Source organism: Eriocheir sinensis, chromosome 2 (genome assembly GCF_024679095.1).
Source record: "Eriocheir sinensis breed Jianghai 21 chromosome 2, ASM2467909v1, whole genome shotgun sequence".
Taxonomy (NCBI): Eukaryota; Metazoa; Arthropoda; class Malacostraca; order Decapoda; family Varunidae; genus Eriocheir; species Eriocheir sinensis.
Window position 1 is genome coordinate 834868 of NC_066510.1, and position 22169 is coordinate 857036.

General features: G+C 44.6%; 1 protein-coding gene across 3 annotated transcripts in view; it reads right to left on the minus strand.

Annotated features, from left to right (window-relative positions):
- Positions 1-22169, minus strand: part of LOC126998378 (receptor-type tyrosine-protein phosphatase alpha-like) — a 226597-nt gene that overhangs the window by 30674 nt on the left and 173754 nt on the right. For all 3 annotated transcript variants that reach the window (XM_050859999.1, XM_050859981.1, XM_050859991.1), the window contains 3 exons: positions 19835-19970; positions 10220-10296; positions 1965-2099 (listed from right to left, as the gene is read on the minus strand). In XM_050859999.1, the coding sequence (XP_050715956.1) occupies positions 1965-2099; positions 10220-10296; positions 19835-19970 (348 nt within the window). The remainder of the gene's footprint in view (positions 1-1964; positions 2100-10219; positions 10297-19834; positions 19971-22169) is intronic.

The window sequence follows — 22169 nt, forward strand, 5'->3', positions numbered from 1 at the left end:
TTATATCCCAAATTTCAGCTTCTCTGTGCTGATATCACAGATCCCATTGCCTGTCCACCCTTCACCTTCCTTCCTCACAGCCTCTCCAATATCCGCAAGAGATCATGGAGGTTTGTTTGTTTGTGGGCCAACGGCCGCCATCGCCAACCAGCAAGAGGGAACTGTCTGCTTGGGGTCTCTGTCGTAAACAACTACCCAATTCCCATCCGCATCTGATACTATTGTCCATCAACCGTTTGGATAGTACTCGTCTGGGATGTGGATTTGGAGCGGAGCTTCTTCAGAGCTCGGAAGGCAGGTTTTAGAACGTTTGCATTAAGACTACCCTAAACGTTCTCAGCGAGACCCCTGACATACCTCTCCTTTTCCCTCATAAGAAGGAATTTAGTCCTTCGTGACAGAGTCCTCCACCAGCTTGGCACCATCCACCTCAAACTGAATTGAGACCGCCACTAGGTATTCCTGCCCAGACGCCTGGTCCCTCATTTTCTCAAGATGGAATCCCGGAGGATTGCATCTTGAGATTTTCTTGGACCTAATGTGTATTTTTATTTATGCAACAAGAAGTCTGTAGTCGGTCACTAAGAATTCAGCATCCCAGAAAACTCTACAGTACTGAAGGGCTGTCCAACGAGTACTAACGAGGATGTGGTCGATCTCCTTTGCCACACCGCCAGCATTGCTATACCGAGTGCAGCGGCGATGTTCGCGTCTCTGAATCCAGAAACCAGCAATTATCAACCTTCTGAACTTTGCAAAGATCGGAAGGAAATTACTGTTTATGTTTCTGCTGCCAGAGCAATGGGGACTAACACAGCTCGTAGTCAGCTATATTTGTGCCAGTGGATGCATTGAAGGCGTCTAAGACAATGAGTGTGTCTCGTGGGTAGCAATGGTTGACCCGAATCGAACATTGAGTCGAGCTTGGCATAGAACGTCTCTTTCTCGTCAGGTCCATACATCTCGGTAGGGGCGTATACTGCATTAAGAAATATAAAGCTCAGGATATACTTCAACCTCACAAGCATCATACGCTCATCAAACGGAATAACCCCAACAACAGAAAATTGCAGTCGGCTAGAAATTGATATAACTACTCTGAAACGAGCGCCACCGCTTTGACCAGACTAGTAGGATGTATAACCCCCACTACTGATCTCTCCATTGCCAGGTCTCCTCGTCTCGGTGTGCCACACTATATCCAGCCTCAACCCCAGAGGTCATCGAACAAATGGGGTAGTCGATGATCCTCTGCGAGGTTCAGGATGTTCCAGGCAACCACACGGAGAGCCTGCCTGAGGTTAACCCGGGCCTTTCTCAAAGAGCTTGTCTCTCATTTGCACCACCTTAGCAGTCCCCAGGAAAAGGGGATGGGGGTGATTGGTTGGCCAGGGCAAGCTTGTCAAAGTACTGAATGCCATATACATATTCTTCAAAAAAATAACTTGTTAGGAATTTATTTGGAATCAATAATTTTATAGTACGTGGAAATCATAACACTGCGAAGTCTCCTGTACTTTAGAATACATCACTCGAAGCTAAGTTTTCTCAACTTCTAATTTTCATTTTTATATATTTGATTATTTTTATCATTGCTCTCAATATTTTTTTTTTTATATATCATTGTGGATTTTTCCATTTGTTTCTTTATTATACTTTCATCTTATAAGTTTTTTACTTTTTTTCCAATTGATTTCTTTTATACATAATAGTCAATATTTTTTTCATCTATTTATATTTTTCGGCTCCATGTTAAATGCGTTTTGCAGCGCCATGAAAATATTTCAAAATCACTGGAAAACTAAGCTACGAATTCCTTCAGCCTCACTTAGGTTAGTCAGCAGGAGATAATAAATGGAAATACTTGCAGATAAATCTCTCTCTCTCTCTCTCTCTCTCTCTCTCTCTCTCTCTCTCTCTCTCTCTCTCTCTCTCTCTCTCTCTCAACCAAGTAGCTTACTCACCTTTCCCTTTTCCCGTAAGTTAGTAAGCATGACCACCACCGTGGCACCGACGTGCCACACTAGCCGCCAAAAGTCCCCCACCGTGCTGGCTGTTGGGCCCTGGCAGGCCACGAACAGCTGCCTCCCACGAGCGTCCTGAGGTGAAGGAAGGGTGGCTTGTAGGCGCACTTATTACAACAAAAATAAATATAGTGAATAGTAATATTCATGATAAAAAAAAATAATATAATCAGTGATAATTACAAAGTATGTGGATCCTGCAGTTTTAGGGGGCCGATACAAAAGAAAAATGGGAGGTATACTAAGGGTGAAGGAGAACCGGAGGGTGTTCGAAAATTGACAATACTCTGGGGCTGATCATGGGTAGGCTGCCACCACTCCACGATCTAGGAATTTTTTCCCAGCTTCGTGGAGAGAAATAAAATGAAAGGAGAGGAAGGAGGACACAACGATAATGAAAGTTAATTTTTAGGTCGCGGGGAGGAGCATGAAACGCCCCAGGAGGAGAGAACGTGAGGCACGCACTTCTCGCTCACCCTCCAGACTTAAGCAACCGTGTCAACCCTCGCAACTGATATGATGTGAGGGGAATTACTACTCAATGTGGGAGTAGTAGCATATATTCATTAATAAAAGAATAAGAGTATTGGAGCAAGTGATGTCTGCACACTTATATAGACCGGGATTCACAAGAAAAAATACTTGCTCAGGTTAGTATACTTTCTTCTTAACAACATAACGTAAGGTTACGTGCGGTCCTTGGTGGAGGCACTACATAACACAAATTGTCCAACAGGACGAAAAATACACCTGAAACTCCTTGAACAAAAATCTCGGAGAGTTGAGCCTCGACGCTAGAGCACTGAGTCTCGTGTGGACTCAGTTCGTATGGAGTATGCATCTCACGTGTGGGGGGGCTCCACTCACAGCTCTCCTGGACAGAGTGGAGTCTAAGGGCCGCTTTCACAGTCATTTGTTTATTTTGATCGTTACCAATTGCGGCGATCGCCGTTATAATATTTCCACGTATAACTGGCTGATGGGGTAGTGGCGGCTGCGGGGTTAGCCTAGCCCCGCACCTTAGCACACACTCTCAACATCTCTCGCTTCGTCTGCAGCCGCCACTACCCCATAGGCCAGTTTCACGTGGAAAACTATAGCGTCGATCGGCGCCATTGGTAACGATCAAAACAAACAAAACGACTGTGAAAGCGGCCCTAAGGTCCGTACCAAGAGTCATGAAGGTCGAGCCGCGTATCTTCCCTTCGACAGTGTAGGCACGGTCTCAGACCGTGCCTTCAGTCTTTACCACAAGTCCCTCGGGAAGGTAAATGCACATACACGCACTGCAGCCTACTTTTCACCTACCAGATATGATGCATGCACAGACATACAAACACACAGTGCTATTCAGGGAGGTATAATACCTCCATGGTGCTATTACAGCCATAATATTGTCCGTTTCATTCCGTCTGTCCACTCGTGAACGTAGATGTGGCACCTGCGCATTGTGAGTTTGTGATTGCGTGAAGATTATCTTTATTTTCAGTGATACATTTGAATGTTTGTGTTTACAAAAAATCCTCAAACCATCATATATGAACCGCAAACAGAAGATTTGCATCGATAATATACCATACAAGGACACGAAGAAACAACTTCTATATCAAACAGTAGGCCTATAGTTTGATCATACTCGAACGATCATTAGCCTTTCAGATACTCATATTTCATCTCATTAAGGGATATAAAGTGACATACGACTCTGCAAGTGTCTATACATAAGGAATTTTGATGTTGCATGTATAAATAACATGGTTAGCCTAATATTCTAAATAGCCTAGCATTGCATTCAACAGTTATTATTTATGATTTCATGTTTTTTTCCATTAATATTCGTTATTTACATGATATAAGTTATTAAGATACCCTTTGTTTGCACTTGCAGAGCCAGATGTCTTAACTGAAATGAGAAAGAATTTGAAAAGCCATAGATCGTTGGAGAATGAGCCACGAAGGTTCCCGCCTGGCTGGTACCTCTGTGCTTTGAAGGCGCATGCTGTTGTTGTAAACAACACAAACATATTCGCTGCATCTATAATGTACGACTTTCCAATTAGAGAAAATATTTTCTCAGGTTGTTTTAACTGAACCGCAACTATTTGCCACGCCAAATTTGGAAAATAAACATATTTTTCCTCGAAGGTCTGAGGGAAGACACGGGGTAGACCTTGCCTTCCCTTCGTCTCCCCCGCAGACCTTCGTTCCAAAAATGCTAGTACGCACCGTCCTTCCCTTCGATCTTCGTCGCTAAACCTTCGTGACTCTTGGTACAGGCCTTAGGCTCTTCGTCTCATCAGCTCTCCTCCTCTTACCGATAATCTTTTACCTCTTAAATTCCGCCGCCATGTTGCCTCTCTATCTTCTATCGATATTTTCACGCTGACTGCTCTTCTGAACTTGCTAACTGCATGCCTCCCCCCCCCTCCCGCGGCCCCGCTGCACACGACTTTCTACTCATGCTCATTCCTATACTATCCAAACCCCTTATGCAAGAGTTAACCAGCATCTTCACTCCTTCATCCCCTACACCGGTAAACTCTGGAACAGCCTTCCTTTATCTGTATTTCCTCCTGCCTATGACTTGTCCTCTATCAAGAAGAGTGTATGAAGACACCTCTCCACCTGAAATTGACTTCTATTTTGGCCACTCTACTATTTCTGATGTTGGGAACGGCAAGTAGCGGGCTTTTTTTTATACACTGTTTTGGTTGCCCTTGAGGCCGCATATACTCTTTTGTTGTAAAAAAAAAAAAAAAAAAAAAAAAAAGAACAATCCTGACTCACTGGCCTTACATAGGAACTTAACACTTTGCCTTCTGACTCACAAGGCTGACTAGGGGATAAAAGTGACTAAAGCTACGGAATCTTCCTCGGTTACTCGTTACAAGAATGAGAAATAGGGAAACACGATGTAGGAAGGTACGGGAGTAGTAAGTGTGGACGTGTGTGGGTGTGATGAGTAGGGATGGGCAGGTACCGTTAGTACCGGTACCGGTACCGGTACCCAAAAGAGTTTTCTTTATCTTAATACCGTCTGATGAAATTCCTAAATAAATTTTCTGTAAGGAAAACTCTCTCTCTCTCTCTCTCTCTCTCTCTCTCTCTCTCTCTCTCTCTCTCTCTCTCCTGAATGAAGTGAATATTTTTTTCGATAAAAAGAAGAGCACATGTATACGTAGTTATTAAGGATGTACTCATAGTCTAATAACAATAACAATATATATTAGTATCCTAAAAAAAAGATTCGGACATAAAGAATCATCCAATAAATCCAATAATAAAATCATGGAGACGGGAGCTATGATGGTAACGAAAAGCAGGACAAAATGGTGGGACCTTGGGAAGACGGTCAGCGAGGCAGTGACTCAGCAGCCAGCACAACATTAAAAGCTTATCGTCTCCACAGGGCTCATACCGGTACCGCTGGAGGCAACAGAACGCTTAGCCTCAGACCTTACTATTATTTTCGATTGGGGCAAGAGGAACCTGGTGTCCTTCGACGCCTCAAAAACACAGTTTCTCTATCTATCCACTCGACACAATCTTCCAAACAACTATCCCCTATTCTTTGATAACACCCAGCTATCACCTTCTTCAACACTAAACATCCTCGGTCTATCCTTAACTCAAAATCTCAACTGGAAACTTCATATCTCATCTCTTACTAAATCAGCTTCCTCGAGGCTGGGCGTTCTGTACCGTCTCCGCCAGTTCTTCTCCCCCGCACAGTTACTATCCATATACAGGGGCCTTGTCCGCCCTCGTATGAAGTATGCATCTCATGTGTGGGGGGGGCTCCACTCACACAGCTCTCCTTGACAGAGTGGAGTCAAAGGCTCTTCGTCTCATCAGCTCTCCTCCTCATACTGATAGTCTTCTACCTCTCAAATTCCGCCGCCATATGTTACCTCTCTTTCTATCTTCTATCGATATTTTCATGCAGACTGATCTTCTGAACTTGCTAACTGCATGCCTCCCCCCTTCCCGCGGCCCCGCTGCACACGACTTTCTACTCATGCTCATCCCTATACTGTCCAAATCCCTTATGCAAGAGTCAACCAGCATCTTCACTCTTTCACTCCTCACACTGGTAAAATCTGGAACAATCTTCCTTCATCTGTATTTCCTCCTGGCTACGACTTGTACTCTTTCAAAGGAGGGTATCAGGACACCTCTCCTCCCGAAATTGACCTCCCTTTTTGGACACTCCTTCGACCCCTATTCAGGAGCAGTAAGTAGCGGGCTTTTTTTTATATATTTTCTTTTTACGCCCTTGAACTATCTCCTTAGCTGTAAAAAAAAAAAAAAAAATGGCGACTGGCCAGTTCCGCGCGCCGCCGAGCGTCACCAAGATCCAAACGGTACCGGCACTAGTGGCAATGGTCAGTGCCGAGTGATCCCGGTACCCGGTACCGGCTGAATCGATTCTTCTCGGCACCCGGTACCGGTACCGTGTGCCGAGCGGCGCTCGCCAGTCGCCATGCGGTACCGGCATGGGCCCTGTGGAGACGATAAGCCTTGAATGTTGTGCTGGCTGCTGAGTTACTGCCTCGCTGACCGCCTTCCAAGTTCCCACCATTTTGTCATGCTTTTCGTTTCCATCATAGCTCCCGTCTCCATTATTTTATTCTTGGATTTATTTATTGGATTTACTGGATAATTCTTCATGTCCGATTCCTTTTTTAGGTTGCTAATATATATATATATATATATATATATATATATATATATATATATATATATATATATATATATATATATATATATATATATATATTGTTATTAGACTATGATCGAGTACATCCATTATAACCAAACATGCTACTTTTTATCGAAAAAATAAATATTCACTTCATTCAGAGAGAGAGAGAGAGAGAGAGAGAGAGAGAGAGAGAGAGAGAGAGAGAGAGAGAGAGAGTGTATAACAGAAGAAACATCCTAATTAGGGGCAGAAATAAATGAGAGGAAAAAGTCCAGTGTGTGTGTGTGTGTGTCACACACACAGGGTTTTTTTTTTTTTTTTTTTTTTTTTTTTTTGAGGTTGTTGCCTATTGCGCCGGTAGGCATCTTCCCGGTGGGGCCTGATGGTCGGCCCAAGGCTTCTTCCAGGTGGAGCCTGATGGTCGGCCCAGCCCGTTCTGGCGCAGCCGAGTGTTTATAGTGGCGCCATCTTGCATTGGGTCATGCTGCCCCCCGGAACTCGTTCTTGATTCGCTTGGACGGCTTCCTCTAGAGTCCGGGTTGATGGGTGGTCTTCAGGACAGCATGTGGGTAGTTTTAAGCCACTCGGCGGTGACTGAAAAATCCGAGTGATAGCGTGGGGATTCGAACCCGCGTCGTCCATCACGCGGTGAATGTGGGCCCAGTACGCTACCAGTTCGGCCACCGCCTACCCAACTTTTTCCTCTCATTTATTTCTGCCCTTAATTAGGATGTTTCTTCTATTATACGCTCTCTCTCTCTCTCTCTCTCTCTCTCTCTCTCTCTCTCTCTCTGAATGAAGTGAATATTTATTTTTTCGATAAAAAAATAGCATGTATAGTTATTATGGATGTACAACATATAACAATATATATTAGCAACCTAAAAAAAAAAAGAATCGGACATGAAGAATTATCAATAAAACTAATAAATAAATCCAAGCAATCTGGTACCGGTACCGTACCGTTTAGCTGGTACCGTTAGTACCGATACTGGTACTGGTACCTGCCCATCCCATAGTGATGAGGGACAGTTTGGCAGACATTGGAGTTGGGGATGGGCGCCTGTCTCTGTGCTGGAGAAGCCGCGGCTTGAGTGTCCCCCTTGAGGGGGGGGGGGTTATACATTGTACATGGGGTATATCACAGTTCAACTAGAGATGTTGGTGTAGCAGTCACCGCTCAAACTGCGTGCTCCTTCCCCTCAGTGACACTAAGAAAATGTAGCGCTGCAAGCGCAAACTCATTAAGTGTATTTCCATTGTCTCTCTGTCTGTCTTGTCGCGTCTTCATTGTTAACTTTTCTTGTACTCGTTTATCTCTGACTGTCCGTCCATGTCCTCTTGTTGTCCACTCATACACATTGTTCCACACATACACCAACACTTAAATGTCAACCTACACAGACAATATTCACACAAACGCACATACAAACAAAATTGGTACATAAGGGGAAGATGGAAAAACAAAGGTGGGGGGGATGTGAAAATCGGTAATAAGTCACGTGTGTTGGAGAAGACGCGGCTTGAGTGTATATAATATACCCCTTCACTAGAGAGGAGGGGGTGACGGGGGGAAGACCGGCGGGGGAAAAGTGAGAAAAGAAGTAATTAGGTCTTGCCGCTAGTTAGTGTTAAACTAGTGAACCGCCGCCACCTGTAGCCTATTTTAGTCGTGAACAGTAAATTTCGGGCATCACGCCACCCAGGTAAGTGGCAAAAATCTAATGTTTTCCTAATAATTTTCATGAAGACAATCAAAATGCTTGTTAATAACGGTGACCAGTGGTCGGTAGCCGCTGTGTGCGTCCATAATTTTATGGGTTTTAACGACTGGCGATGTAGGAGATTCATTCTACCGTGTTTTTTCTTTACCTCGCTACCCACACACTAGAGGGAGAAGGGACTGCAGAGATAGAAAAACATAGGTTGGTTGACAAGTGGATGATTAGTTATAAGGCCGCATATTTTTTTCCATCGCGAAACCCCCGGAGGGAGGGGGAGGGAGGCGGGAGATACCAGCAGAGATGCACGTGTGAGGAGCAGTCAGAGGAGGGGGAGGGAGGTGGAGGTACCGGGTAACTGGCGTGAGAAATTAAAAAAATAAGAGGGTAACTTTAAGAGGGAGAGGGAGGAATGGGGGAAGGCGGTTGTTCTAGTGTTGTTAGAGATAGAGGCAGCTCACTAAAGGTACCTGAACCTTCGAACTCTTGCATTTCTGCCGATATCGCGCCAAATCTGTTCTGTGACTCGTCAAAAACTCCTTCCTTGCTAACACCCTGCTTGGTCGAATTCTTTCTTCTCTGCATTTCAACAGCTACCTTTTCTTCTTTCTGGAAATATGCCTACAAGTAGCTTTTGCTTAAGAAGGGTGACCGCTCTAATCCCTCAAAACTATCGTCCTATAGATTTGCTTTCTTGTATTCCAAAAGGGTTTGAAACAATCCTTAACAGGAAAGTTCTTCAGCAGCTATCAACGTATGACCGTTTCTCTGATCACAAGTTACAAATTCCGCAAGGGGCGTTCTAATGTTGATCTTCTTGCTTTCCTAACTGACAATTTGTCAACCGCTCTTTAGCCGTTTCGGTGAAACATTTGCTGTTGCCTTAGATATCTCGAAGTCAATGACAGGGTCTGTCACAAATCTTTGCTGTCCAATCTACCTTCCTAAGGTTTCTATCTTTCTGTACTTTTATCTTCAGTTTCCTCACAGGGCGACCTTTTTCTGCCTATTCCCCCGTATTTTACGCTAACATTGTCCCTTTTTTTCATGACCTATCCGTAACTCAGCGTCTTAGAGAAATTTCTTATAGACTTACTAAATCAGCTTCCTCAAAGTTAGACGTTGTGTACCCTCTTCACCAGTATTTTCCCCATCGTACTTGCTGTCTATAGATAAGGGTCTTGTCCCCCCTCGTATGGACTACTGTACTGTTGTGGGGGGACTCCACACACACAGCTGTTTGGGACAGATTGGAATGCAAGGCTCTTCGTCTGATCAACTACCCTCTTCTTACTGACACTCTTCCACTTCTCAAACCGAACTTCTCTGTTTATTGTTTGTTTGTTGTTTCACTTATATTTTTAAAATTTCTGTATGTTATTTAATTAAGTAATACAATCCTTACCGTGATATTGCGAGCCCACGGAATAGGTAAGATTTTTGTGGTTGAGCAGAAATGTTATACTGTACATTCTTTTAGGCTGTACCGAGTTCAGAGCAATTATAATAAGTAATCGCAATCCCTGCACACTTCGTTGTTACGCCCCGTTGCTTTCTAGTTGCCTTGGGCGGCTGTGCCGGTGGCGCGGTGCAGATGTCAACAGAATTTTCAAAGACCCTAAGCAGCATCATGTCGTGCAGTCTCTATACATTGCAGCACACTACAACGTATTGTACATGCTACCTATCATTGCCGCACATAAGCAATAATGGGGAATGGTGTATCCCTAAGGATCACCTGGAGAGAGGTTTATAAGGTAGTTGCTCACCGTTATGTAGTTGGCGTTGATGTAGTCCGAGGAAGGATCTCCCTCCAGCAAGGGAAGCGCCACTCTGCTGTGGTCGACTGCGAGAAGAAGAGCAACAAGAAATTGAAATTTATGTTCGCTTGTCCCTTAACAATTCGTAAACATATCTGGGAAAACAACGCTGAAAAACTTTGGGTATTAAAAATATTGCAGAAATTAAGGGTGTTCAGCATTCTATCTTGAAGGTTGTTAATTTTTTTTTTCTCCCTATGGCTCCGGTAAGCTTTCTTGGTGAGGTCTGATGGTCGGCCCCAGCCCGTTGTGGCGCCGGCAAGTGTTTATAGAGGAATGGAGCTTAAGATTTTTTTTTACAGCACAGAGAGCAACTCAAGGGCAATAATAAAAATGCAGAAAAAAAAACCCGCTAACTGTTGCTCCCACAAAGCGAAAAGTATAGAGTGGCCAAAAGAGAGGTCAATTTCGGATGGAAAGGTGTCTTAATACACTCTTCTTGAAAGAGGTCAAGTCATAGGCAGGAGGAAATACAGACAAAGGAAGGCTGTTCCAGAGTTTACCAGTGAAGGGGATGAAAGGATGGAGATGCTGGTTAACTCTTGCATAAGGGGTTTGGACAGTATAGGGATAAGCTTGAGTAGAAAGTCGTGTGCAGCGGGGCCGCGGGAGTGGGGAGGCACGCAGTAAGCAATTTCAAAAGAGCAGCCAGCGTGAAAATATCCATAGAAGATAGAAAGAGATGCACCATGGCGGGGGAATTCAAGAGGTAGTAGAGGTAGTAGAAGGATAGAATCCGAGAGGAACACCACTGTTAATAAGTTTAGCGAAAGAACAGTGACCGTCTACCACAGCAAAGATAGAACGACCGGAAAGGAAACTGGAGATAAAGGAACAGAGAGAAGGATAGAGTCCGTATAAAGGCAGTTTAGAAAGCAGAGTTGTGCCAGTAAGAGGAAGGGAGCTGATGAGATGAAGAGCCTTTCTCCACTCTGTCCAAAAGAGCTGTGTGAGTGGAGCCCCCCCACACTTGAGATGCATACTCTATACGAGGGCGGACAAGGTCCTCATAATAAAAATATATGGAAAGCATATGTGCGGGGGAGAAGAACTAGCGGAGACGATACAGAACGCCCAACCTCGAGGAAGCTGATTTAGTTCGAGAGATGTGTAGTTTCCAAATGAGATTTTGAGCTAAGGATAGACCGAGGATGTTTAGTGTAGACTGTAGAAGGTGACAACTGAGTGTTGTCGAAGAATAGGGGATAGGTGTTTGGAAGATTGTGTCGAGTTGATAGTGGAGAAACTGGGTTTTTGAGGCACTGAAGGACACAAGGTTCCTTTTACCCCAATCGGAAATGATAGCAGCCTCCAGTCTGGGGTCTTGCAATTCCTGCTGAGAGGTTCTTCTGTTGAAATAAGTTGAAAAATGCAGAGGTGAGTCGTTACCGTATGAATGGATAGGACAGTTTGTCATGGAAAGAAGATCATTGATGAAAAACAGGAAGAGAGTCGGTGATAGGATAGAGCCCTTTGGAACACCACTGTTGATAGGTTTAGGGAAAGAACAGTGACCGTCTACCACAGCAGAGATAGAACGACCGGAAAGGAAACTGGAGATAAAGGAACAGAGAAAAGGATAGAATCCATATGAAGGCAGTTTAGAAAGCAAAGAGTTGTGCCAGACTCGATTAAAAGCTTTCGATATGTCTAGCGCAACTAAGAAAGTTTCACTGAAACTAAGATTTACATAGATTTACATATAAAATCAGACCACACAGACCCCATGGTCCAGACAAGGTGGTTTGTCCTTGAACCAAAGTGATTTTACATTAATCAGACGGCTCCAAAACTTTGCATTTCAACTTCAGTTACCCTGCCCTTGGGACGGGGAAAAGAATACGTCCCGCGTATCCCTGCGTGCCGTAAGAGGCGGCTAAAAGGGGGGGAGCGGTGGGACTGGGAATCCCCCCCTCCTCTATTTGTGTTCCCACTAACACTCGAGGCGGAAAAAGGGGGGAAGGGACGACCCGTTCTCCCAAAACCCTAGTAATTGAGTCTCTGAATGTGCGTGGTTGTGGAACGAGTGTAAGTTAATGAGAAGAGATAGGTAGCTTATTTGTGCGAAGAATGATGGATGTGCTAGCACTGACTGAAACGAGGCTGAAAGGGAAGGGTGAGGTTAGATTTAGAAATGTGGTGGGGAGAACGGCAGGAGTGGAGAGTGGGCATGGTAGGGAGAAAGTGGCTCTCAGTGAGTGAGGAGATGAATGAGTGTGTGGTAGAGTGGAAGGAAGTTTCCTCTAGGATGATGTGGGTGAAAATGAAGATAGGATGTGAGATATGGGTGTTTGTGAGTGTGTATGGCCCAGGTAGTGAGAGAACTGACCAAGAGAAAGAAGAGTTTTGGAGTGAGTTAAATGAATGTGTGGAAAGAATGGGAAGAAATGTCAATGAAGTGATGACGGGGGATGTGAATGCTAGAGTTGGTGAGGAGCCAGCGGATGGAGTAACTGGGAATTATGGTGTGCATGGAGAGGGAACTGGCAGTGATGAATACATGGTTTAAGAAGAAGGATGTGCATAAGTATACATACATGGGTCAGAGTATATGGAGGCAGAGTGGTAGATAGAGCGCTGATGGATTACATAGTTGTAAGCAAGAGGATGAGTGGAAGGGTGTTAGATGTAAATGTGATGAGGGGAGAGAATGGTGGAATATCTGACCATTATTTGGTGGAAGGAAAGTTGAGAGTGGGTGAGAGATGGAGAAGACGAAGAGTGCAAGAAGGTAGAAAAGTGTTGAAAGTGAGTAAACTAAATGAGAAAGAAAAAGAAAGAGAGTATCAGGAGAAAGTCAAGTTGATGTGGAAAGCAGTAAATGAGAAAGAGGAGGATGGGGTGGAAGAAGAGTGGCTGATATTTAGGGAAGGAGTTCTAAAGTGCGCAAAAGAGGTGTGTGGGATGAGGCGTATGGGGGGAAGCAGGAGGAAAGGGAGTGAGTGGTGGGATGAGGAGATGAGAATGGCAGTGGGGGAGAAGAGGAGAGCATATGAAGAATGGCTGCAAAGAGGAACAGCTGAGGCATATGAGAAGTATAAAAGGAAGAGAGTGGAAGTGAAACGCAAAGCGAGACGTGCGAAAAGGAGAGCGGATGAGCGGTGGGGCAGAAGTTTATCTGAGGATTTTGAAAGGAATAAGATGTTTTGTAAGGTGAAAAAGGTGCGAGGGGGCGAATCTGGTAGAGAGGAAAAGGTGAAAGGAGCAGATGGGAGGCTGCTGGTAGATGAGTGTAAGGGCCGCCGGCAACCCTCACATAACTTTGTGTGTGTGTGTATGTGTGTGTGTGTGTCTGTGTGTGTTTCCGTGTGCGTAGGAATATCACGCCACCGTAACTACCACTTATCCACGCGTGATGCTTCACGTGAATTGCCGATGCACGCTTCGAACCCGCGAGGAGAATCGGTGGTGTTGTCTGATCTCGGGTTGTTGATATCCTCAGTGACCTCCAGCCTTCTGCCGGCAACATACATCCACACTACTCTGAGCTGAGGTCCTCCTTTAGAATACATAATTTTTCGTGGGCTGAAGTGATTCTCTCTCTGCCTGTTCAAGCCGCTGTATAGAGAGGGGACGGAACTCTTATCCTGCCGCCTCTGGTCTCGTCTTGGGCTGTGCTTAGTTACATCTGTGCTACTGTCACGACCCCACACCAGGTGATCTTTAACCTTGTTCTATTTTAACCTTCCCACAGTGTTGGCCTAAAGGCTGTGTTGTTGCTATACTTGAACTACTATGGTGAGGTTTAATAGACGGTTATATCAGTGTTACGTGTTTGGGGGAGTTCATTGTTGATGTTTGTTACACCTCTGTGGTGATTGTGTGCACAGTGCTTCCTTGGTTGTCCTGATTGACTTCCGTGTATACGACTCTGCACCAGGTAAGTCTAACCTTCTCTATCATTCCTCTCTCGTGTTTATTCGTGCTCTTTTCTTAGCTGCCTGTAATGTGATTACTATTTAGGTAGTAGCATTTGTGTGGAGAGGATGCTAGACGTTTAGATAACTGTACGTGTTGGAGGAGGTATGTTAGTGTTATTAACTTGTTATTTAATAAACCTATTGTTAAGTTAGCAAGTGTTTGCCTTCCCACTTCCTGATATACCTATCATTTTCTATCTTGAACCTTCGGCATTGGAGGCGAACGTAGTTCTCGCAATCTGTAAGCCTTTACAATGAGAGTGAGGTGAGAAGAAAATGGGCTGAATATTTTAAAGAATTGTTGAATGTGGAAGATGAGAGAGAGGCAGTGATAGTGGCTGTGGGGGATGCTAGGAGAGTAACTGTGATGGGTGAGGAGAATGAAAGGAGCATCACACAAGAGAGGAGGTGCAAGTGGCGTTAGGGAAAATGAAAGCGGGAAAAACCCCAGGGTTGGATGGGTGTCATGGAGAACGTCTGAAAAAAGGTGGAATCGGGATTGTGGAGTGGTTGGTGAGGCTGTTCAACGTGTGTTTCAGAGAGGGGGCCGTCCCCTTGGAGTGGAAAAGTGCATGTGTAGTGCCACTGTTTAAAGGTAAAGGTGATAAGTATGAGTGTCTTAGTTTTAGGGGTATCAGTTTGTTGAGCGTGGTTGGCAAGGTGTATGGGAGAGTATTGATTGATAGGTCCGATGGGGGACAGAGTGTATGATTGGTGAGGAGCAGTGTGGGTTTAGAAGCGGCAGAGGGTGCATTGATCAGATGTTTGCGGTAAGGCAGGTGTGAGAAGTATTTAGGTAAAGATAAAGAAGTGCTCTTGGCCCTTATAGACCTGGAGAAAGCTTATGATAGAGTTGATAAGGAGGCTTTATGGAGTGTAATGCGGATGTATGGAATAGTAGGTAGGTTATTAGCTGCAGTGAAAAGCTTTTATAGAAATAGTAGGGCATATTTGAGAGTTGGTAAAGGTGAGAGAGATTGGTTCGAGGTGAATGTGGGGTTGCGGCAAGGTTGTGTGATGTCACCGTGGCTGTTTAACGTGTACATGGATGGAGTAGTGAGGGAAATGAATGCAAGAGTGCAAGGTGAGGGCTTGGTACTGGTGAGTGAAAATGAAAAGGAGTGGAAGATAAGACAGTTGTTATTTGCGGATGACACTGCCCTTGTGGCGGAGTGTGAGGAGGGCCTACGAAAGCTGGTGACAGAGTTTCGCAGAGTGTGTGAAAGAAGAAAGTTGAGAGTGAATGTGGGAAAAAGCAAGGTTATGAGATGTGTAAGGGATGCTGATGGTGGCAGAATGAATGCGAGGCTGAATGGGGACCTGCTGGAGGAAGTTGAGAGCTTCAAGTTTCTGGGGTCGCATGTAGCAGTAAGTGGGAGAGGGGGTGTGGAGATTGGAAACCGAGTGAAAGAAGCAAGTAAATGTATGGGTGGAATAAAAAGTGTATTGAGAAACCTAGCATTAGGGATGAATGCAAAGAGAAGGTGTATGAGGGAGTAGTTGTGCCCACAGCTCTGTATGGGGCCGAAACGTGGAATGTGAGACAGGACGAGAGGAAGAGGTTGGATGTGTTTGGGATGAGGTGCCTGAGGAGTATGGTAGGTGTAACGAGAATGGAGAGAGTGAAAAATGAGGACGTGAGGCAGAGTACGGAAGTGAAGAGAAAGCTGTCTGAAAGGGTGGATCAGAGAGTGCCGAGTTGGTATGGGCATATGGTAAGAATGGGTGAGGAACGTCTGACGAAAAGGGTGTGGGAGGCTGAAGTGAATGGGGTGAGAGTGAGAGGAAGGCCTAGAAGAGGTTGGACGGAGGAAGTGGAAAGAGCGCTGGGTGTGCGAGGTCTGTCAGTAGAGCAAGGAAGGGAGAGTGCAAGAGATAGGCGTGAATGGAAAGCAATTGTAGATGGGTAAATGGTGACGCAGGAAGAAGGGGCTGCCTTACACTTGAGCCTGCGCACGTGGGGAAAGTGTGAGTGGGGTACGGTGGATGAAGCGGTGGGGGTAAAGCAGTTTTCGCTGTCGGGCCTCACTGTAGAAGGTTCCCGGTAACTGTGCTGTATGTGGCCCGCGTGTGGAACAGGAACGGTGAGTGCCCTAAAGCCCCCCGGGACTAAGTTGGTATGAATAGTTGTGTGGGTGTGTGAGTGAAAGAGCATCTGCCGAGAGTGGCAAGCCCCCCCTTCATTGGAACGGGGGACATTGGCCAAAGTCTAAAGAAAGATAGATAGATAATATTAAGTTGAAGGAAGTGTCGGGTATTAAGTTGAAGGAAGTGTCGAGAAGGATGACCAAAAGTCAGTTAAGAGAGCAAAGAGTTCGCCAGTAGAACGCCCCTTGCGGAACCCATGCTGGTGATCAGATAGAAGATCAGAAGTGGAAAGGTGCTTTTGAATCTTCCGGTTAAGGATTGATTCAAAAGCTTTAGAAGTTTAGATACAGGAAAGTAAAGCTATAGGGCGGTAGTTTGAGGGATTGGAACGATCACCCTTTTTAGGCACAGGCTATATGAAGGCGTACTTCCAGTAGGAAGGAAAAGTTGACGTTGATAGGCAGAGGCGAAAGAGTTTGATCAGACAGTGTCGGTACGGAAGCACAGTTATTAAAGACAATAGGAGGCACTCCATCAGGTCCATAAGCCTTCTGAGAGTTGAGGCCAGAGAAGACATAGAAAACATCATTCTTAAGAATCTTAATAGCAGGCATAAAGGAGTCAGAGGGGGGAAGAGTAGGAGGAATATGCCCAGAATCGTCCAGAGTGGAGTTTTTACAGAAAGTTTGAGAGAAGAGATCAGCCTTAGAGATAGATGAGACGGCGGTGCTGCCGTTAGGGTTAAGGAGAGGAAAGAAAGATGAAGAAGAGAAAATGGAGGAGATATGTTTGGCTAGGTGCCAGAAATCTCTGGAAGAATTAGAAAAAACTAGGTTTTGACATTTACTGCGGGTGAAAGAGCTTTTGGTTAGACGAAGAGTAGATTTGGCACGATTCCGGGCAGAAATATAAGGATCATGGTTAGTAGGAGTGCGAAGGCTCTGGTACCTTTTGTGATTGATTTTTTATTAAACCAAGGCTTTTTAGCATAAGGAGTAGAGAAAATACGAGGAAATGTATGCCTCCATTCCAGGTACAATCACTTCTGTGATGCGCTGGGCACACAAAGAGGGGTCTCTCTCCTGGAAGCAGTAATCATTACACGGGCAATCGGAGAAGTACATCCTCAGGTCGCCCCACCGAGCGGAAGCACAATGTTAGAAGCATCGCCTCTTCGGTGGGTCCAGAGTATGTACAGGAGCGATAGGACAGGACGCAGAAATAAGGTTGTGATCGGAGGAGCCCAATTGAGAGAACAGTTTGACAGACTAAGCAGAAGGGTTAGAGGTAAGGAAGAGGTCTAGTATGTTGAGCCTGTCTCAAAGACGGTCGGAAATACGTGTAGGGTGCTGAACCAACTGCTGTAGATCATTGAGGATAGCAAAGTTGTAAGTTTGCAATCATACATTACTCAGTGTAGCGGAAAGCAACTGTAATGTGGCTGCGACAGACGTCACTGTTCTGGCATGTTGATCTTAGGATATTTTAGTAACTACCAACCACCAATATAAACGTGGTAAATCGTAAAATTGAAACTGGAACAATGCCTACACTAAAATCCGATTCGTGTAAAAGAAAGTGTTGTGTTATGTGTATGAAAGTGAAAATGAGAGAGATAGAACCATACGAAGTTTATTGACTGGAGTAGAGCGGAAGGCAAAGTACTAATCAACTATGAAAACCCTTTCCACGAGACAACCGGTTTAGTACAATTTCTTTTCCATTGTCGGGGTGGTAGGACACAGGCATTTCTGTTATTTTGTCCGACTACTAGGAGTGAACACATATTAGGCTGGAGCCGATACTTCACGAGAATCTAAGTAAAGGTACACACTGATACACAACGATATGAGGAGACTGCAGGACTTTAGGGGAGGCGGTGGCTGAACAGATAGCGAGACGGCTCCGCGTTTAGGAGGACGCGAGTTCAATCCCCGACCGGTGCCACCAAGCTGGGATTTTTCAGCCGCCGTCGAGTGGCTTAAAACGACCCACATGCTGTCCAGAAGACCACCTATCAACCCGGACTCTAGATTCTAGGATTAAAGATGAGCTCCGGGAGGGCAGCATGAGCCAATGCAAGATGGCGCCACTATAAACACTCGCCTGCGTTAGAACGGGCTGGGCCGACCATCAGGCCCCACCGGGAAGAAGCCTTGGACTGACCATCAAGATCCACCGGGAAGAAGCCTACCGGCGCAATAGGCCAAAACGTAAAAAAAAAAATAAAGTACCAAACGGCCTACAAATGGTAGCTCCTGAAGATAGTTTTTCACCGAATGCCTTTTCAGTCTATTATACATCCCACCTCCATTTCAAGTTTTTTAAATTAATGTGTTTGCCTAAAAAAATACCTGCTCCGTATGGTCTACTCGTCCACCACCCTGGAGTTTGCTCTATATCCCAAGCATACGTCAGGACCTACTTTGTAAGTACAGTAAACCCTCGGTACAAAGGATCCGCTATTAACGGGTTTCGGATATAACGGACAAGCTCAGAGGGTCAGAAATCCACGGGGACCATCCGAGAATAATTTTTGAACCAACCGCGCCTGGAAACTGCACTAGTCAGCAACTCATCTCACCCTCTTCCCTTTATCTGATCTCCCATCCTTCTGTTATTGCAGTTTTCTTCAGCCCACCTGATGAAATATTTTCCTCCTTGTGGTCCCATTCAAATGAAGAACGTATTTACGCTACAATAAAGTCTTATGTATATCAATCCAAGATGTAAATGTAAGGGAAAATAGCCAAGTGTTTGTGAGTGTCGGTACTGACACACACACACACACACACACACACACACACACACACACACACACACTCTCACACACACACACACACACACCAAAATTTGAAGCAATACCATTAGTATCATTTAAGTAAGGACGTTATTAATTTATTAGTTAATGACTCTTTTCAAATTTAACATGTTTATATGATTCTTTATTGCTCAGGTATTCATTTCGACAATTTTCAGTCTTAGATTTTGAAACGGGTGAACTTTTGGGGAGCACACGGGAACGCATTTCAATGTTTATAATGGAATGAAATGAGAAAATTCACATAAATTGACAAATTTCCGCTCTACTACGAGCAAATTTGGGGAAACGGACATCGCTTCCAAATTGGGGACTTGGTGTAGTACATAATAATATTATCTAATACTCGCATCACACCCGTAACAAGGCCCCCCAAAGGGCCCCACTACTAGCCTGGCAGCCTCAGTGCCTCGCATTCCGTCGCCAAGTGTGTTGTGCGGATATATAGACAACGTTCAGACAACAATAAAAAATATATATATATATATATATATATATATATATATATATATATATATATATATATATATATATATATATATATATATATATATATATATATATATATATATATATATATATATATATATATATATATATATATATATATATATACCTTCAAACAATTTTACTATCAAACAATTTTACTATATAAACAATGACAATTGCAAGTGATTAAAACAATACTGAAATCATAAACTAAAGAAAAAAAACCCAGCTCGACAAAGGACTCACAGGGCAGGATGTTGCGGAAACGGTTTTTGGGCTTGTTAATGTCCTCGGCAGCTGCCAGGGCCGGGTGCTGGGCAGACTGCTGCCGCACGAGCTCATACTCCTCTTCAAGGTGTCTCTGTGTGTCTTCCTCCAGTCGCTGCCGGGATAGGAAACAAATAAATAAAATAGTTACCTGGATTTAACGATAATATAGGACATCTATTTAAAAGATGGGTACCCAGAAATTTTGTGCAAGATCAGTTTCGTGCTAAATCGAGATTTAGCTTCAACCAAAGAAGTAGCTTTGTGTTGAAGATAAATACTTGATACATGAATGAACATGCACGGCGTAAGTATAACGTAAGGGTACTATAGTGAGAGTTGCTAACTGACTATAGCTGCCCTGGCCTGCCCCTACTCTTTCACTGCTCAGAGCCTTACGCAATATAGAGTCCAGTGGTTCTCAACCTTTTTTTTCAGGCGACCCCAATCATGCATGACCGCGCCCCACTAGTTTAGTTGTATATGTGTTATTATAACATAATAACACCATGTTGATATTTTCAGGTCTTGGCGACCACAGGAAAGGCGCTCGGCGACCCCACTTGGGGTCGCGAACCAAGGGTTGGGAAACGGGGATATAGACGCATGCACACCCCACAGAAAACAGAGGAAAATAAACGATACAGGTTGTGTGAATTTCTTACATTAATGCTGACGGGTCGACGTAGAGAATTTATGAAACATGAAATGAGTAGTTAGGGAGTAGGCAGTCAGACAGCTGCCGAATCGAGTGCAAGCTAGGAAATTCTTAAGAATGATGTCTTCTATGCCCTCTCTGTCCTCAATTCTCAGAAGGCTTATGTACCTGATGGAGTGCCTCCTATTGTCCTTAAAAACTGTGCTTCCGTGCTGACACCTTGCTTGGTCAAACTCTTTCGCCTCTGCCTATCAACATGTACCTTTCCTTTATGCTGGAAGTATGCCTTTGTACAGCCTGTGCCTAAGAAGGGTGACCGTTCCAATCCCTCAAAATACCGCCCCATAGCTTTACTTTCCTGTCTATCTAAAGCTTTTGAATCAATCCTTAACCGGAAGATTCAAAAGCACCTTTCCACTTCTAACCTTCTATCTGATCGCCAGTATGGGTTCTGCAAGGGGCTTTCTACTGGCGATCTTCTTGCTCTCTCAACTGACTCTTGGTCATCCTCTCTTAGGCATTTCGGTGAAACTTTCTCTGTTGCGCTAGACATATCGAAAGCCTTCGATAGAGTCTGGCACAAGTCTTTGCTTTCCAAACTGCCCTCTTTCGGATTCTATCCCTCTCTCTGTTCCTTTATCTCCAGTTTCATTTCCGGCCGTTCTATCTCTGCGGTGGGAGACGGTCACTGTTCTTCCCCTAAATCTATCAACAGTGGTGTTCCATAGGGCTCTGTCCTATCACCCACTCACTTTCTTCCTGTTATTCATCAATGATCTTCTTTCCATAACAAACTGTCCTGTCCACTCATACGCCGACGATTCCATTCTGCATTATTCAACTTCTTTCAAAAGAAGGCCATCCCAACAGGAAGTACACGACTTCAGACTGGAAGCTGCAGAACGCTTAACCTCAGACCTTGCTATCATTTCCGACTGGGGTAGAAGGAACCTTGTGTCCTTCAATGCCTCAAAAACTCAATTTCTTCACCTATCAACTCGACACAATCTTCCAAACACCTATCCCCTATTCTTCGACAACACTCAGCTGTCACCTTCTTCAACACTAAATATCCTCGGTCTATCCTTAACTCAAAATCTCAACTGGAAACTTCATATCTCCTCTCTCGCTAAATCAGCTTCCTCGAGATTGGGCGTTCTGTATCGTCTCCACCAGTTCTTCTCTCCCGCACAGTTGCTGTCCATATACAGGGGACTTGTCCGCCCCCGTATGGAGTATGCATCTCACGTGTGGGGGGGCTCCACTCACACAGCTCTTCTGGACAGAGTGGAATCTAAGGCTCTTCGTCTCATCAGCTCTCCTCCTCCTACTGATAGTCTTCTACCTCTAAAATTCCGTCGCGATGTTGCCTCTCTTTCTATCTTCTATCGCTATTTTCACGCTGACTGCTCTTCTGAACTAGCTAACTGCATGCCTCACCCCCCCCTCCCGCGGCCCCGCTGTTCACGACTTTCTACTCATGCTCATCCCTATACTGTCCAAACCCCTTATGCAAGAGTTAACCAGCATCTTCACTCTTTCATCCCTCACGCTGGTAAACTCTGGAACAATCTTCTTTCATCTGTATTTCCTCCTGCCTACGACTTGAACTCTTTCAAGAGGAGGGTATCAGGAAACCTCTCCTCCCGGAATTGA